The sequence below is a fragment of the Taurulus bubalis genome (assembly GCF_910589615.1).
Source record: "Taurulus bubalis genome assembly, chromosome: 3".
NCBI classification, from domain to species: Eukaryota; Metazoa; Chordata; class Actinopteri; order Perciformes; family Cottidae; genus Taurulus; species Taurulus bubalis.
Genome location: NC_136591.1, coordinates 27352582 through 27371129, shown reverse-complemented (window position 1 = coordinate 27371129; position 18548 = coordinate 27352582). Strand labels below are relative to the sequence as shown.

The 18548-nt window shown below is 42.8% G+C and overlaps 1 protein-coding gene across 1 annotated transcript in view; it reads left to right on the top strand.

Annotated features, from left to right (window-relative positions):
* The window catches only part of syne1a (spectrin repeat containing, nuclear envelope 1a), a gene marked incomplete at its 5' end in the record, with an annotated part of 117191 nt that overhangs the window by 60452 nt on the left and 38191 nt on the right, over positions 1-18548 (top strand). Inside the window, 24 exons of the mRNA XM_079216184.1 lie at positions 1562-1888; positions 2301-2453; positions 2676-2843; positions 3318-3494; positions 4733-4879; positions 5125-5250; positions 5341-5517; positions 5657-5922; positions 6130-6286; positions 6397-6795; positions 6979-8583; positions 9241-9578; positions 9694-9838; positions 10154-10372; positions 11466-11746; positions 11880-12045; positions 12214-12369; positions 12675-12827; positions 14342-14524; positions 14711-14848; positions 15142-15327; positions 16014-16136; positions 16347-16529; positions 17390-17533. Of these exons, the coding sequence (XP_079072310.1) occupies positions 1562-1888; positions 2301-2453; positions 2676-2843; positions 3318-3494; positions 4733-4879; positions 5125-5250; positions 5341-5517; positions 5657-5922; positions 6130-6286; positions 6397-6795; positions 6979-8583; positions 9241-9578; positions 9694-9838; positions 10154-10372; positions 11466-11746; positions 11880-12045; positions 12214-12369; positions 12675-12827; positions 14342-14524; positions 14711-14848; positions 15142-15327; positions 16014-16136; positions 16347-16529; positions 17390-17533 (6117 nt within the window). The remainder of the gene's footprint in view (positions 1-1561; positions 1889-2300; positions 2454-2675; positions 2844-3317; positions 3495-4732; positions 4880-5124; positions 5251-5340; positions 5518-5656; positions 5923-6129; positions 6287-6396; positions 6796-6978; positions 8584-9240; positions 9579-9693; positions 9839-10153; positions 10373-11465; positions 11747-11879; positions 12046-12213; positions 12370-12674; positions 12828-14341; positions 14525-14710; positions 14849-15141; positions 15328-16013; positions 16137-16346; positions 16530-17389; positions 17534-18548) is intronic.

The following is an 18548-nucleotide window of genomic DNA, read 5'->3' as shown; positions in this document are numbered from 1 at the left end:
TTCTTTCAGTGTGTAAGATCACTGAAATATTATTTTGTCCTTGCTGGAACAATTACATGCTGAACTAAATATGAGAATTTTTTCAGTGCATTCACCGAACCCTTCGTAATTGGAAAAATAAAATATGATTTCTTCAAAACATAGGTATATATTTTGTTAGTGCACAAAATGAACCATACATCAGTTGCACACAAAATCACTATGTTCAAAGAACAAAATCAACAAAACATGAATTTCACACAAAAACATAACTCAATTAATATTTACTGCAAATCAATGTGACGAAAAGAAGAAAAATTGTGGGTTGCGGCCCGACATTGCTAGTGTGAACCGGACTATACTGTGTGTCTTGACCCCTGCCGAACCTCTGAGGGTGACTCACCGAATCCCTGGGGTTGGATCGAACCCAGGTTAAGAACCACTGGTCTACACATATACATGGTATTTGACTCTGGTTACACATTGCTCTCGTCGTACATATATACATATTATATACAATAAACAAGATCAATATAAAAAAGACATTAAAGACAACAGCGTAGTCAGAGTAGTGCAAGTAGTGATTCAAGATCATTCAGAGGTTTGGATGGCTCCTCAGACGGTCTTGAATATAAAATACACAATTTGGACCAATTCCAGGAAAACTGGTAATGAAATGCTAATCTTGTAAGTTTGATTCAACATGTGGACAACCTGACTCGATGCCAGGTGTGCAAAGGCAGCAGATGTTTTAATATGAAGTGGAGGTAATGAGTCATACATCACAAAATCTACTGCACATGGCAATTACTGCGGACTTCCTTGTTTTATCTCACATGGCCAACCACACAGAATTGTATGTAATTGAGATATATTGACTGTCACCAATAAGGGTCCTGAGGTAGGAGCATCGGTGACTGGAATGATGATCACGACGGACGCTCCGTATTAAGCAGCAAACATGAACGTGCACGTTCAGACACAGGTCTTGTTATATTACGTTATCAGCAGCAGTAGCTGGAGGTCTGGGGTTGTTGCCGTGTGAAGCTTCTCTCTACTCAAGCAATAATAGACTGATGATGAAAGCTAGATGGCGTCCCATCGAGTGTAGGTCCGTGTGTGGTGTGTTGTGGTTGCCCTGGAAACCCCCCGCAGCTACTGCTGCCTGTTAAGGGTCCATATAATTGGGTCCTCCTTTCATATTATTCACTGTGGTTTCACCACAACATGACTTCCAAGTCTTCTCCACATCTCGCCATGCAGGTGTCAGCCTACCTGATGGGTTCAAAGCGTCTCAAACACAATGCCAGGCTGGTCTGGGTGACTGAGGCAGCAGTGGAGGTGAAGGACAAAGAAATCATTGATACTATGTTTGAACGATAACCTCAAAGTCAATAAAAACTATGATAGAAAGATTCCCTCCTACAATTTTGGTAGATTCAGAACAGAGAAGCAGTTTTTTTTTCTTTAACTGAGCAGTGTGTAAAATGCCGTGGTTGCAGGTCATTGCGTATAAAGCAATGGTGATAAAACTGTAGCAGCAGCTTTGCTGAGTTGTATTTCTGCTTTCTCTTTCCCCTAGACTCTCCAGTCTGAGCTCCAACGCGGTCACTGTTTCCTGAAATCCCTCAGGGAGCGGGCCGAGCGGGCAGCAGGCTTCCTGGACGAGGCTAGAGCTGAGATTTTAGGAGGGGAGGTAGAGGCTCGTCTTGCCCAGCTTGAGGAGCTCGCAGGCGGGCTGAGGAAGGAGCACAGCTTTCTACAGCGAGCATTACTGCTAGCTAAGGAGTTTCAAGACCGATATAAGGCTCAGGCCCAGTGGCTGGTGGAGACCAGGGCTTTGCTCAAATCCCCTCTGGAGCCCAAGGCTGAACTGTACCAACGGAGAGCACTGTTGGCTAAATATAAGGTATAGCAGCAACTATGTCATTCCTCAAACAAACTGTATTTTGTACATTTGCGCTGGTGGGTCCAAATGGCAGCAAGATCTTACTGAATATTATTAGCTTAATGGACCACATGAGTGTCCTTGCTTGCCTTAATCCATTAACTCCAAAATTGGTCATGCTTTCCATAACTGCAGAGCATTTTCCTGCGTACACCATTGCTTTTTTTTGCGATGTGCGCTTTGGGAAATTGACAGTATAGTTGAAACCATTGGTAGTAAATTAGCTAAAAATTGTTAAAAACACTTGTGTTATCCTTTAATTTGAATCAATGATCTAATACGACAATAGTAACTCCACCTAACAAACTCCCATTGTTGAAGATGGTCTCTAATCAATATAAGATGAAACTAAAAATGTTGACTGTGCCCCCAGGCTGTGCTTCAGATGGTTCAGTCCCATGATGAATCCATCAGGTCAGTGGTGGAGAAAGGAGATGCTCTTCTGGCCTCTGTGCACTACCCCTCCATCAGAGACAAAATGAACAGGATGCAAAGGGACTACACTGAACTCTGTCATACTGCCGCGGTGAGAACCTGTACTCATATGACTCTAGTTTTGATACACAGAGAGGAAAAAAAGAATGTCTCTTTCCATGCAGGAGACTTTGCAGATGAGTTTAGGCAAACATAAATATAGGGCATGTGATTCTGCTTCAGACAGGTGGTTTTAATACTTTGTTGCATATGCTGTTTCTAATCAGTATAATTTGCCTGTGGATACTCACATTTTGTGAATTATGCGGTCCAGGCCCATGTGGAGAATCTGGAAGGCCAGGTGAAGGAGCAGGAAGCTTACCACAACGAGCTCCAGGAAGTGGAGCGCTGGCTGCTCCAGATGTCCAGCAGAATGGTGACTCCTGATCCCACTGTGGGTGGCAACCTGGAGGCAGCCACTCAACAGCTGTCCAGGCACAAGGTGAACAATCACATCTCTGGATTTTTTGCTGTTGTTTGCAGAGTTTGTAACATATGATAGAGCCTTGATTAGAGAGCAAAAGTGCTCACTTGAGCCTACTCAGAAACTTAAAATATTCAGACTGACATCGTTGTGATAATTGTTGCTAACTGTTGCTGTTATAAGAAAATGTCTAGTATGTCTAGTAAAACTTGTTTCCGTAGCTGCATGTTGTAGCAAAATTACTCACGATTTGCTTCAGCTATTGACATCCAATGTTGTTGTTTTTGGTCCTAATTAACTGAGCTACTGTCATTCACAAATGTTCTTTGTCTTTAAAGTTCATCCCTTCAGTCCTGTGTAATACCATAATACCACATCACTGTTTGCTATCAGTCTGCTCTGACCGCCTGTGTGGACAGACTCATTCTGTAATACGTCTCCACTGGAGACTCTTTCATACATGATTCTACTTTGGTACTTTGTCCTCCACAGGCCATCATGGAGGAAATAGCGGGCTTTGAGGATCGCTTGGCAGGCCTAAGGAAGCGAGGCGACCACCTGGTACAAGGCTGCAGTGACCGTGTGCAGAGCAGGCTGAGACAGCAGGTCCAGGCTCACCAGCAAGGCACCAGAGACAGCTACTCAGCCATCTGTAGCACAGCACAGAGAGTGAGTGAGGAGGAGGAGATGGAAAGAGGGAGGGAGGGGATGCAGAGGAGGAGGAGGAGGAGGAGGAAAGAGAGAGGGAGGGGATGCACAGGAGGAGGAGGAGGAGGAAAGAGGGAGGGAGGGGATGCAGAGGAGGAGGAGGAGGAAAGAGGGAGGGAGGGATGGGAAGTGGAGATGTATTTTGTATTTGAAGTAGTGAAATGGTTCTCACATATTTATAATGTAAGACATATTGGACTTATTGGTGCATTGGATACAGGCACATTTGATTATGCACCAATGGATGTGACCACACACACATGCACAGCCACACTTATTAATATTAATTAATATTCCAACAGCCTAGGCATCCACTTAATCCTTACCCATTCTGACACGTAAACCCATTTCTCAAGACAGCCCTTCACTGCCTGGGTAGAGGGCACGACCAATTAAGGCTGCCAAAGTGGAGCTCAACAGCAGCCATACTCCGACAGACCCCACCAGCCAAATTCACTAACTCAATCTACCCATATTAATCTCTGCATATCCCCTGTCAAGTCCACTTTTTCATGACTGAGCCAAAAGTGGTCACACACCACTATTCAGTAGCTCTGGCGAGCCCTCTAATCCAGGCCCACTCTGTCATTTTGGCAACCTCTACTCTGTCATCATAGCTCACCTCCCAAGACACCACCTCTACCAGCACTCGCACATCCAATCTGGCATTGTGTGATCCAGCCACACTTTACCACTACGCTGCTGGCTTCTCTACAACTGCGCCTCCAGTGTTACGATGGCTGCCAACTGTGTCCCAGCACAACACAGCTCTAATATCCTGCCTGCCACTTGCCACCATGCCAACCTTCAAGCCTTCGCCAAATACACCGGGCCGTCTGCCAATACATGCCCCCCTTCTTTCCCTCTTTTGGGCTCTCATATTAACACTGTCAATCAGACCTTTCTGTTTTGCGCTCTCCTGGAAGGCATGGACGCCTCCACATTCAACACCTGTCAAATACCACACTTCATAGCTGCTTACTTGTTCATGTCATAGAATGTAATGCCTCTTCATGTTTGGCCATGCTATACTGGCTTCAAAGCTATGTGTCTAGCTGGTTTTACCTACAGAATTTATGCTTTCTTTCACTTTATATTTGTGCTCTGCTGTTTTAAAAAAACATTTTGTTCTCCCTCCAATTTTTCATTGCCTAGTTCCATACGTATTGCACTGAAATATATCTATGTGTGTCTTATAGGTGTATCAGAGTCTGGACCATGAGTTACAGAGACATGTGAATCTCCAAGACACACTGCTGCAGTGCCAGACCTGGTTGACCTCTGTCTCAGAGGAACCAGAGCCTCCTGCACATCCTCCTCTCAGCCTGGAGGAGGCGCTACATCAGGTATAGCATTGCTTGCCTTGATTTCTTTTTAACATGTTGTTTCCCCATGAAATTATGAATTGTTTAGTTAATAGTTTTCATATAAATGGCATGTCATTTAGCAAACTCATAGACAGTTTACTTCATTGCATGTTTTTGGATGGGGACTGAATTGCGGGCAATGCTGTGTTGCAGATTCTCCTGAAGGGATAATACGATGAGTCAATAAAACCATAGGACCGTTAACCGACTCTTTGTTTCGACAGGTCAAGCAGGAACGGGCACTCCAGGAACAGGCCAACACTTACCTCCAGCTTGTGTGCTCAACATGTGACTTGTCTGAGCTGAGGGTCATGGGGACCGGAGCAGCTATCCAGCAGGTCAAACTGCAGGTCAGTTAGCTTTAACAAGCCTTTCATTTGGAAATATCGTTGGACAAAAAACTTTCTCATGAATTGATTCCATTGTGTTCTTGTGTCCAGATTGAGGAGCGCATGCTGCTCTGTGAGGAGGTAGCAGACAGCTGGAGGGACATTGAGGAGCAGAAGGCAGATCTGGAGGTCCAGCTGAGAGAAACAGAGCAGCAACTTCAGAACCTCATCAGAAGACCGGCGGAGCTAGAGCCCAAGATTGCACAGAACCAGCTGGACAAGGCACAGGTCTGTGTTTGGTTTACATGCTGATGATGAATGATTTAGAAGGACAATGCTGTATTGTTGAAAAAAATTGTATATGTCCTGGTTGAGGAAAACTTTTAGACTACTTGACTAGACTAGAAAACCCATTATCTTCCCACAGGAATTTCTTCAGCAGATTAGGGAGAGACAGTCTGAGGTATCCCATTTAAATGACGCCGTTGGTAAGATGACAGATGGACGGGTCTCTCCTGCCCTGGAGGAGATAAGGAGACTGAGGAGAAGCTGGATGGATCTGGGCCAGCGGGCAGAAGACCTGGAGTCTCAGAGGGGGGAGGACATGCAGCGAAGTGGGGAGTACCAGGAGATTGTTGTTGCTGTGGAGGAACTCTTCCACCAAGTATCCAGAGAATGGGACTACCTCGCAAGGTATCAAGCTTTTCTGTAGAATTTTAAACATGCTGCCCATTCGTTTACGAGTGGATGTGTTTATTTATTTTGACATGGCTATATATACAGTATTTACTATATTTCCCTTCTGGTATCACAATCTTTGCTTTCTCTTTATCTCGGCGAAGACAATTACTATACCACTATATGGACCTGATATCCCAACCCATGTCTGTGTGTACCTAGGGCTGACACAGAGAGTACTAGTGAGCATCTAGAGGCTCTCAGGAAGCTTTCCATTGACCTAGAAGAGCAGAAAGCAACTCTGGAAGACCTCAGAGAACAGAGACTCGCTATCCTGCCCCGACTCAGCCTGCTAGACAAGGATCTGATCAAGCAACAGGTGGAGCTTCATTCTTGTAGTTCTTCAGTGACTTCTTTAGATGGGAAGTTGTGATCATTTAATATATAAGTATTGTGTCCAGTTTTATACGGTGTTCTGCCTTTCACCAGGTTGGTCATCTGGAGCAGCGCTGGGCTCAGCTTGAAACCCTGATTCAACAGAAGATCCAGGACTCCTCACAGACACTAGAGGATCTTGCCCGAGTTGAAACCCAGCTAAAGGATGCCCGGGAGTGGGTGGAGGAGCAGCGGCCTGCTTTTACCTCTGCGCTGAAAACCAGCCCACCGCCCGGTCTGGCCCAGAGTTTCCTGTTCGACCACCTGAGTGTGTGCGTAGAACTGGAGGCCCGTCAGCAGCTGCTGGGTCAGGCGGTGAGCGAGGCCCAGGCTGTGGCTTCCAGACTGGGGCTGAGTGAGAAGAGATTCCTACAGGAGCTCGTTGAACAAGCCCAGACGGAAGTGGAGAATCTGGGGGCGCGAGTGGCCCAAAGAAGGAAGTACCTCAGTAAGGTAAACAGCTGGATTTTTGGAGAATTTTAACTAATTATCTCCTAAAAGACCTAAGTTTCATCAAAGCTGTTGGTATGGTAAAAACAAGAAAACGGTTGATCCAAGTAAACTGTAAAATGATAATAAAATATTCAAGCTGTTAAAACTTTGTAAATAATTAAATGTTTAATTCTTTGTCTCTAGGCCTTCACAGAGAGGACACAGTTCCTTCACGGCCTGGGGAGAGCACTGTCTTGGATACAGCAACAGGAGAGGAGGGCTTTGATAGACGACCACATAGCGCTTCTACCTGATGACCTAGCCAAACAGGTTGCTGCTTGTCGAGGCGTCCAGTGTGGTCTGCGAGTGTACCAGAGAGAGCTGGCATCTCTCTGGATACAAGGGCGAGAAATAGAAAGAGATGCCACTGACAAAGAGAGAGCAGAAACTGTGGCGAGACTTGAGAAGCTGCAGGCAGTGTTTGAAACTGCTCTCCAGAGGACAAGCCAGCGTCTCACAGACTTAGAGAAAGCCTTGACCTCCAGGAAGTACTTCCAGGTCGACCTGGATAAGACTTGCCACTGGTTGAGACGAGCAGATGCCATCACTTTCCCTGAAATTAATTTCAGCAACATTGACGATAGCTCGGAGTTGCAAACACAACTATCTAACTTTCAGAATGTCCTAGAACAAGCTTCAGAGTACGAGAACCTTCTTCTTATCGTCCAAAGAATAGGCCAGGAGATCCTCCCTACTCTGAACGAGATTGATCATTGCTACCTAGATGAGCGGCTCAATGCCTTGCCTCAGCAGTACAACGCCATCCTAGCTCTAGCCAAAGAGAAAAAGGACAGAGTCCAACAAGTAATCTTAGAGCGAAAAGAGTTCAGCACTTTCTTTGATATCACTCGTAATGCACTGGAGGAGCTTCAGGAGCAGTTTGACAATCTGGAAAAGCAGACTATCAGTATTAGTGAGGAGGAACTCGTCCTTTGCCTAATAAATGAATACAGAAATATTAAGGGAAGTTTATTCCATATAAGCCCCGCTGTGAGAGAACTTCATGGCAAAACTGAGGGGTTTCTCAGTTGGGGTCAGCAATTCAGAGCTGCAGAGACACTGCAGCTGGTCAATCTCCATAACACACTGAAAAGGATGAATGACCAGAAAATTAAACACTTAGAGGATTGCTTGAAACCACTAGTTGAACACAACAAAATATCCACCAAGTTGAACTCAGAGTTTAAGTCTGTGAAAGAGAAGCTGGTTAGACTTAAGTCAGACACAGAACAGGGTCCCATGGATAGAATCACAAGTCTTTACTCACTGCTTGAAAGTCTAGATTGTGTAAGCTCTCAGGCTGAAGAATGTAACCAACAAACTAAAGGCCTTGGTCTGAAGTTTGACCCCAATGCCTTTAAGGAAACTAAGCTGCAGCTGGAATCATTGCAGTCTTTACGGTGTGAAGTAAAATGTTTTATGGATGAAAGTGAAACAATCACAAAGAATGAAGATTTCACAGAAGAAAGTGAGAAGATGTTGGAATGGCTTCGGACTATCAAGGACAAAGTGGAAGAACCTTTGATTCTTTCAGAGGTCAGAATTGAGAGGGTAAATGAGGAAGTGCGCAAACTGAAGATCGTAGAGGAGGAAGAGAAAAGTATATGTTGGATAGGCGATACCTTAGGGAACAGAGAAAAGCAGAGATATTTTAGTAGGAAAAAAACGGTTCCTGTCAACATTGAAGATAAACTACTGGAGCTGGCAAAACTGGGAGCTGAAGTTCAACAAGGAATTAGCAGAAAACAGGTATGTGCATATATTATTCAGAAATTACAGTCATGAAGTAATTTTCTATTCCTTTATTTTTCTAGTTGATACCCTGAACTCATCATTCAAGGCTTGAACTTAGTGAATATTATTTTCCATCTCTTGTTCGCCCATTCTATTAATATTAATAGGCTTTGGAAGCTGAAATATTTAAAAGACAGTTCAAGAGATCCCCTGAAGTACTTAAGTTATTATTAATCTATAACAGTTGGGGGATATAATGTGGTTAAATACCATAGCCCAAAGATTCCATTTTGTTGAATAATAAGTCAAAGTTAGAATGACATAGCAGAGCAGTTTCTAATCAGCAAAGTTTTACAAAGAAACAATCTAAATAACAATTTTGACCTTTGCCATTTTGAGAGGAAGCTTGAATTCTAAAATGAGTTCCCCCAACATGTGACAACCCTTTTTACTTTACATAACACTACAGTTAAAACTTCCTTAAGTTAAGTTACTAAAAATGTAAGTAAAGCTCTGGAACAGGACATTTTTACACAAAGATATAATGTACTTGTTGACAGGACCATTTTTGTTGTAAAGATTTAGTCATGCATTTGTAAACTTCAGTTCTGTGAAGAAATGAATGTAGGAAGAAGCAAAAAGGCTAATGAAATCACCTTCTGCATATTCTAGCTGGCTGTGGATCAAGCATTTTCCCTGGTCCAGAGACACCACTTATCTCTGCAGTGCATGCAGAAATGTCTGGACTCTGCTGCAGCTTTACTCCAGAGGGCCAGCTCGGGGGTGGATCTTGAGAACCAGACAGATTGTGTGTGGGACGTTGAAGATATTTTAGCCCAGGAAAAGAACTTTACAACTGGTTTAGCGGAGCTGAGGATTTTGGATCCTCTGCTCGAAGATTTTATGAAAGCAGAAGCGATGGGTGAATTTAGAGAAAAGGTTGGGGCAATGCTGCTGAGAAATACAGAAGTCAAACAGCAACTGGATGCTTACAGAGAGATGCTGCAGAGGTGTGTATTACTGTTAATGGGGATCAAAGTAATACATGCATAAACAGCTGACATGTGCATGTTTTAATAATTCATCTCCATCAATGGCAGTCTGTAATTTGTATAATTTTCTCAGTTGCTCAGCTCTATGGACCTCCTTCCAACATGAGAAAGACACACTAGTTGAACAGATGAATGACGCAGAGGCCAAGATGGCCATGTTCACTACAGCTAAAGCCGTCAGTATCCAGCAGGCTGAGGAAAAGTGTCAGAGATATAAGGTGGGACACTATCTTACACTCATGAAACAGAGATACTGTAGAAAAGGGTTATCTGATGTTCATAGAAATTGTCTAAATTTCATGTGTTGTGTCCCGTGTGGCCGTTGTTTTAAATTCCAACATTTGTTCTTGTCATGGCAGCAGATGCACATTAATATTTAAACAGTGGAGTGTTTATGCATTATTCTGTTCACTTGTGCGTCTGCAGAGTTGTTTCTTTTAGGGGATAATTTTAGTTTTCCATTGTATAAATGTTTCCTTACACTGCATTTATGAAATTACTTTTATGTATCTGTTGTCATCTTTTTGCTGTAGTCTCTTGTGGCTCACATCAATCTGCTGGAGGTGCCTCTAAATGCTTTGAAAGAGAATACAATAGAGTTGGAGCAGATCATCTCTGAGTCCAGCAAAGCTGTCACCAGCCACTCTGTGTCGTCACTGTGGCAACGGTGGACCAGGCTCCGCAGTGTGGCCCGAGCCCAGGAGAGGGCACTGGAGGACACTGCGAGGGAGTGGAGGAACTTCACTGACAAGGTCAGAGGAGATACTGTACATGTGTTGGTGATAGTGTGCATGGTTCCCTTTGTGCTTGTGCACACAATGAAGTGCATATTGCCTGTATGGTTAGTGTGCTTCAATGGCACACATGTACAGTGTAAAACTATCCACAGCAGCTGTTTATAACCACAGGACACTTACAGTTGGCAAACATCTGGAAAAATGTTCTTGCTCTCACAGATTTAGGTCAAACACAGCAACAACTCAATACCAGTTGGTGTGCTGTGATGTAACTACCGGCCCCAGGCCAGTTGTTTTCTCTTGCCAAAACACTGTCATGAAGCGTTTTCCCGCCTTTTGATCTATTTCAAATGTGTACACTGTCAGCTCCCAAGAATTCCCACAAGGCACTGCTTCTAAAAGGGAAATTAGATCAAACTGTAAGGAGTGATGGCCACTTCCTTATTCGGTATATGGCACGTTTCCTGTTGTTCACCAATTTTCTATGGCTCCTTTGTTCAACTGGACATGATGTCATTCACTGCACTTGAATCTCGACTCTTGTTTCTGCCTTTGAGTATCAGACTATCAGGCTATGAGACTATCATAGTGAATACTATATACTGTAGATATAACTTTGATATATTATTTGTGAAATTGAGTAATGTGACACACAATATACAGTATACATACTGTATATACACACAGACACATATTCAGGCCTCTCCTTTTTATCTCATCTCTTTAATCATGATATGTACCTTTTATATGTATGCGTCACAGTCCCACCAGTATAGGCTAAAAAGTAACCATTCATTGAATTTTTATTCTAAAATTCATAAACTCCATTAATCCATGTTTAATAGCTTGTAAAGAGCAAGTAAATAATGTCTCTCGGGGCCACAGAATACATGTTTTTTTTTTTCCCCTCCACAATGTAATGGAAGAACCATGTGCCAGAAACCACTGGTCACACTAACGTGTTGAATGTGTTTACTTTTTCATTTTTTGTATACTTTAAATTCAACAATGAAAATATCCATATTTTCTAGCTTGTAAAGAGTAAATAGTTCATACTAAATCTACTGCATCAACTGAACCTCAATCTTTGCACATAAACTTCCCTCAGATGGAGAAGGTGCGCTCCGTGTCCCAAGACCTTCACAGTCGTGTCCCAGACAGCACAGTGGAGAAGGCTGCCACCAGGGCAGCGCTCCAGAGCCTCCTGGAGTACCATGACTCCTTCGGCCTGGAGGTGGAGAGGGAGCAGTCCATCCTGGCCCTGCTGGGGCAACACACTCGCTGCCTCAGAGGAGAGGAGGAGGGGGCCACGGAGAAAAAGGCAGAGAATAAACTTGAAGAGACACCTTGCCTACAACAGATTAGAAGCATGCAGGAGCAATATGACAGGTGAGTGACCCAGTGCTGTGGCTGCTCCAGCAAACCAGAAACAGGATGGACCCCATGAATTTGTGTAAACAAAAAATGTACACTGTATTAACAGCTTCTAAAATGTTAAATGTTTTGCTTGTATGTTGTCTAGCCTTGTGGTGCGGGTACGAGCCAGCAGGGCTCAGGTACACCAGGAGTTGAGGGAGAGAGAAGAGGTTGAGAAGGAGCTGGGCTTGGTCAAGGGCTGGATCCAAGATACGCGTGGTTTACTGCTGAGTCCCACTGCAGACCTGGAATCACTGCTGCAAGATCTAGAGGTAGGCCACTATATGCACGCACACACACAGCTAACACATAAAAACAAACTGACATACCCTCTAGGTACAGAATTTCTCTGGCTTGTTTGGTCATAAATATATTATCATGTCATAACAGAAAAGAAGAGGAATTTGCAGTCCTGTCATGTGATATTGTTTGTGTTGTAGACAGCACATGGTGAGGTCATCAGCAGGCGTCAGAGTGTGGAGCGCATGACAGAGCTGCAGCAGTCCAAGTACCAGGACCTCCAGGCCGGTCTCCCTTCTGAGCTCAGCATGCAGCTGGCTGAGGTGGCTCTGGCTCTGGGATCCGCTGAAGACCAGGTGACCTCTAATGTAGTATTATGTAAATGTAATTAACTAATTAGGGCAGTCAAAAGGGAGTTTTGTAAGTGAAATGTGATAAAAACACTGAACAGAAAAGTGAAGCAGTGACCCTATGACAGTATGTACCATTGTAAAGCTGGCACTCACTTGCATGAGTCCTACTGTACAGTCTTTTGTATGAATTTAGTGCTGCAGGGTTCTTATTGAGTCCAGAGAGTGAATGTAACCATATAGCAATGTTACACTGCACATAGTTAGTTTTAAATATAGTATAATGTGTGTATTTCTGCCATCTGCTTTAGGTCCAGGCGAGAGAAAGGGAGGTGCAGCAGACCAGAGATGTGAAAGAGGACTTCAGCCTTAGAGTCCAGGACATTGAGGCAAAGCTGAAGACCATCGCTCTGAAATTGGAAGACAAGGGTGCCGACCTGGAGCGGGCAAAAGAAGAGACCAAAGTAATCAACTAGACAGATTGACTAATTAGCGAGCAATTAACCCCTGTTAAATTGGCTATTCATTTTGCAGATGTTGAGGTTAATGAATGTGGGAGAGTTGGAATGGCATGAACTGAATTCTGCCTTCAACAACCCACTTCTAAGAGAAGTATCACAGATGGGAGACACAGCCCCTTCCTCCTGTTCTCCTTCTTGTCGACCCAACTCTTTTCCCTCTTTCCCTCCTCTCCATCTGTAGACCCACAAGGGATTGAGCGTGTGTAGTTAAAGACGTTTATTTAACTAGTCCGCCTACCAGCGACTCTTTAGCTCTATAATGACTCACTGGTGTCCTGTAAAAACACAACTTGTTCCCTTTACAATTAGTTTTTCGTACAGATTAATTAAACAATATATAATGTATTAGATTAGTGGGCTTTAGAGGTGCTGGTCGGACGATTTTTTGACATTAAGACAGAGCTAGCAGTTCCTCCTGTTTCCAGTCTTTATGCTAAGCCAGTGGTTCTCAAACTTTTTCTGTCAGGCCCCACTTAGGAGGAAGAAAAATGTTAACAAAATGGTCCAACTTTTTGTGACTCCTCCATCCGTGCTTTTTCAAATAAAGAAAATTGAAATCCCTTTCAAGTAAACCAGATTGCTCCATCAGACAAAAACTAATAACATGTGCAATCACTTTGTTAAAATAAAGTTAATATTTGGCACAAAAAACAACTATTGTGGCTACAAATAACCTGTTTTGCACTGAATATATTTTCAAGATAAAAACAATAACGTTCAACCTGTGCAAAACAAAATGAATGCAAATGTGTGAGCCATCACGTTGTATCAGTATTGGTGGCTGCAGTGAGCTGCTTTCCTCCAAGAATTGGCAGTCACCTGCGTATAGTCTAAGCGTAACCTGTTAACGGCGTTACGTAAACATTTCCACGAAAGTACAGGCATTTCTCCATGTATTTCTTCATGACATTTTATGTCTGTGTACTTTGTACTTTTGTACTATGTAAAGTTATCATGTTCACGGAGAGTGTGGTTGTCCTGTAACCACAAGGTAGCCAGTTCAATCTCTGTTCTCCCCATAGTTTGCATGTGGAATTGTCCTTGAGCAAGGCACTGAAGCCCCAGTGCTTCACAGCAGCACACTGCTACTTAATTACTAAGGATGGGTAAAATGCATAGAATAATTTCCCCACTGTGGGATTAATAAAGGACTCTTAAAAAAAAAAGATCTCACCCCCCGATAGAGGGTCGCGCCCCACAGTTTGAGAACCACTATGCTAAGCTCACCTGCTGCTGACTGTAGATTCATATTAATCATACAAACATATGAGTGCTATAAATCTTCTTTTCTATGACTGGGATTGAGCAAATGTCTTTTTTAAAAGTTAAGTGTTTTGGTTAAACAAAAATCTATCACCTGTAAGATTCACTGATCACTTTTTAGTATAACAGACACTTACACTCCTCCTTTGTCCTCTCTTTTTGCCTCACCTTTATTCACCTCTCCTCTCTTGAAGGCTCTTTGTGAAGAATGTCAACGCTGTGGTCGCTCTGTGGGAGAGTTAAGAATAGCAGTGCAAGAGTTTGGTGAGCAGAACCCTCTGCTGTGTAAGAAGCTGGGCGATGCTGTGGCCAAGCTGACAGAGGTGCAACGGCACACCACGCAGCAGGTCCAGGACAGAGCCAACAGACTGAAGAAGGTGAGCTTTCAATTCAGTTCAGGATATCATGTTGAGTTTCCTAAATTCCTAATATTGCTTGAATGAACAAACGTAAAATATGTATATATTTTGTCATAATTTTGTGGCCAAAATCAGGGTAATGCATAGTGTTTTATTCATTTCCATGATTTAATTCTTCTGTCTTGGGCTTTCTCTTGTGTGCAGGCAGAGAGACAGGTGGAGGAATATCTGGGTATGAAGGCATTCATTTTGGGCTGGACAGAAAAGGCAGAAGCTCTGGTCACTGGTTGTATCATCTGGGGGTCTGCGTCCCAGCTGCAGGAGCAAATCCGAGCACACCAGGTGAGTCTTAATGAGTCACACAGTAGGGATGGCTTTAAGATGTCTGAAAACTGCTAAGTAACATTTTATATTTGCTTGTCCACACAATTAAATATGAATATTCGCTGCATTAACCTAGTAAATCTGAAGACGCCCCACAAATTAACAGCTAATTAGATTCCTTCACTTGTTTGATTTTCAGTGAACTGTCATGTACTGTTCAGTGTGTTGGCCAGCCTTAATTAGTATATGTAATTGCACAACACAAAAGGCTCTCTCTCTTTGATTTGTAATTTATGTTCCTATGGTGACAGGCATTGCTGCGGGAGTGTCGGGGTCTCCATGGTGACTTGGAGGCCATGGGGGAGAGGGAGGGGCAGCTGGGGGAGGTGCTGCAGACGGAAGGGTGGATCCAGCAGGTGAAACACCTCAGCAGACACACAGAGGAGCTGCAGCAAACTGCCAAGACTCGCCTCCAGAGTCTGCAGGATGCAGCAAAGGTAAACAACGGTTGCGTTCAGAGAAGCAGTACAGGAATCAGACACCCGTGCTACGTCACCTCTAAATTGTTTTAGGTCTCTCTAAACCAATTATCTTCATTAAGAAACGGAGCTAATTTGATTTCTTTAATCAAAACATTTTGGTGCACAGCAAGACCATGGGAGCTCCAACAGTGCCCTCCCATGGTCATTCATCCAGTACTACACCATCCTAATGGAATACACTGTTTGAGTTGTGGTGCTGCAGTAATCTGTTACAGCAATCTGATTGCCAAACACCTGGTTCCCAGATGACAGTCTAGTGCTGATTGTCACTAATAACATTATGTGTATGGAAATGTTTACAATTCCTCCTGTGAGTTTGGATTTCTGGATATATATAGAGTGTAGACATAGCACAACCTTTCTAACAACTGGTAATATAATTTATTTATGTATTTTCTTGTTCAATTAGAAATTGCAATTGAAGAGATTTGTGTTAGAGATAACATTTTATTTATTGCATAAATTGAATTGAAAAAATAATGTTGCGGTCTGGTGTTTGAGTATCTATTACTGCAAGCAGGAAATACGGTATGTGTTTTTGAAAATCCATCTTTACTTACATTACATGTAGATGATACTCACATTATTAGCTCCTACTTTCCTTTTAATTTTTTTTTAATCTTTCTGTTGTCTCTCCTCAGGACATGTTGCTTTTGGAGGCAGAGGTGAAGATCCTCCATGCTTCTGTAGACCAGATCCAGATCACACTTGCCTCACCAGACCTCAACAGGCTCAGCCTCAGAGAGCAACTCACACAGAGACAGGTGGAGACACACATTTAAAATGCTTTGTTAATTATCAGAATGTCAACATGGAGAGAATACTGCACATACACCCAGTTCATGTAGACAATTACAATGAATTCATGAATTCATTATAACAACTTTAAAGCAACTATTCTCCACACAGCATTGCTTTATCACCCACCCACCAATTCCTCCTTACTCTCTAACAACCCTTCATTCCCTCATCAGCATCTGCTGGTGGAGATGGAGGGCTTCAAGCAGCAGGTGGCGGCAGTACAGCAGTGTCAGAGCGCCCTCCGGCTACCATTGGAGGTAGTGGCCAGCCTGCCTATCTGCCGCACAGCTCAGATTCTGCAGCAAGAAGCCAGCCAACTGCAGCACACCACCATCCAGCAGTGCAACATCCTGCAGGTAGAGGGCAGTCCTTGTTTGACAATTATTTTCTTTTTTCCTAAAACTACCAAATTATCTGCCAAGATACAAACTGTAGAACTGAAAAACGTTATGCCTCGAAGCAGTTGGGGTGTATGATTTGTCACCCTGTTGGGAGGAGTTGGAGGTCTACATCTACATTGACTTGTCACTGGTTGCTCAAAATCCTGCTGCAGTGTCCCAACAGGCCATCTAAGGAATGTCTGTGTTTTTGTTGAGCCCCCATCAGATCACTATTATCCTCCTATCCTTTGGTTCTGGGCTGAATTTGCTTTTAAGCTAATTGTAGTGAAGATTATCCTTTGGACCAAGAAGCAAGTGACCTTCTGTGACAATCTGGAGCACGAACAACTAAAGCATCTTAGCCATTTAACCAAACTAAAGATTTGGAATAATGAATCCGTCTGTCTGTCTGAGATTAACTGCTTATATACATATTAACACAATAACTGCAATATTATGAATTGTATTTTGGAGGATTTGCTTACATACACTTTAGAATCCCACAATGAACAGAATAGGTGTTTGAAACACCTCTTAGCTCTAATACCAGCAGATCTCAGATGACTTGATTTAGTATATTTGAAAATAATGTGTTTATCCCTTTCTGTTAAATGCCACCCTGGAATATACATGTTAATACACTTAGTGATACAGTGCATATACAAATCAATATCATGGAAGCATTGCGACATAGAGAGTATAATAAATAATCTGTAGGTGACACTCACCTATAACCTCTCTGACGGGTGAAAACCCAATAATATCTGTCACATTTTATAATTGTTTAACAAAGTATGCCGCTTCAACCTTCCTTTGTTCTGATTTCTCTTTCTCAGGAGGCTGTAGTGCAGTATGAACAGTATGAACAGGAAGTGAAGAACCTCCAGAGATTGATAGAAGAGGCTCACCGCATCATCCAGGACCGGCCCGTCTCCACTAATAACATACAGGAACTTCAGGCTCAAATACACCACCATGAGGTCAGAGAAAACACACTCTCCTTCTCCCATGTATTTATATTTATTTAAATATAAGTCAAACGCCCATTTGTGATTTTTGAACACATCATTCTAAAACTATGGACAATAATTTGCTGCTATGACAGCCTTCACCCTTCAAAGGACTTTCCTTAAACTCTTACCACAAAGTTCAAAGCACACTATTGTTTATGAAATCATTGTATGCTGAAGCGCGAGGATTTCCTTCAGTGGAAGCTAAGGCGCCTCGACTGAACCATGAATCATGAACAACACTTTTGGCCATATTGTGCATTTTAAGATTAAGATTATTCACGTAATGCAGAGCTTGTTATGACAAAATAACATGTTAAATAACAGCAAAGCAACAAGGATGTGAAGAGCTTTTGGAGATTGACTGTACTGTAGATGAGCATTACATCAAATCTTCAAAAAATCTAACAAACCAGGATAACAGAACAGAAGCCACGAGCCATTTTACATTCAAAGACGATAATATACTGATGTCTAAAAAGGTTGTCTCTGTTGAGGCCGACGTCAGCATCAAAGGGCAGAGGTTTGAGTCATTATTTATTTCCTGTACTTTGTGACCGTGTAAGACATCACAAAAAGAGCAGTTGAGGCAGCAGGAAATATGCTGTATATCTTAAAGTAGTTGTGGTTCTGCAATGTATTTATATTAGCTATCCTTGATCTATATGGATTTTTTCCCCTGTCCTCATTTGAAATACAAATAATAGGGAAGTATTTGATGTCTCTATAAAACCATGAACTCTAGATTAGAATAAATACTGCTCAAAATCACATTGTGTCATCAGCAGTGCCACCACATACAGTAGGTCTGGAAAAACATTGTGTTGTGCCGCTACGAGCCGAACTCACAAACATTCCTCCAGTATCTGATGGTACATGTAAATATCATTTGCATAGATTCCTATTTGACAGTGTAGATGTTATTTATATCTGTTTTAGCAAGGCCTGTACTTTGTGTTGCAGTTTTGCTTTGCTGAGTAAGTGC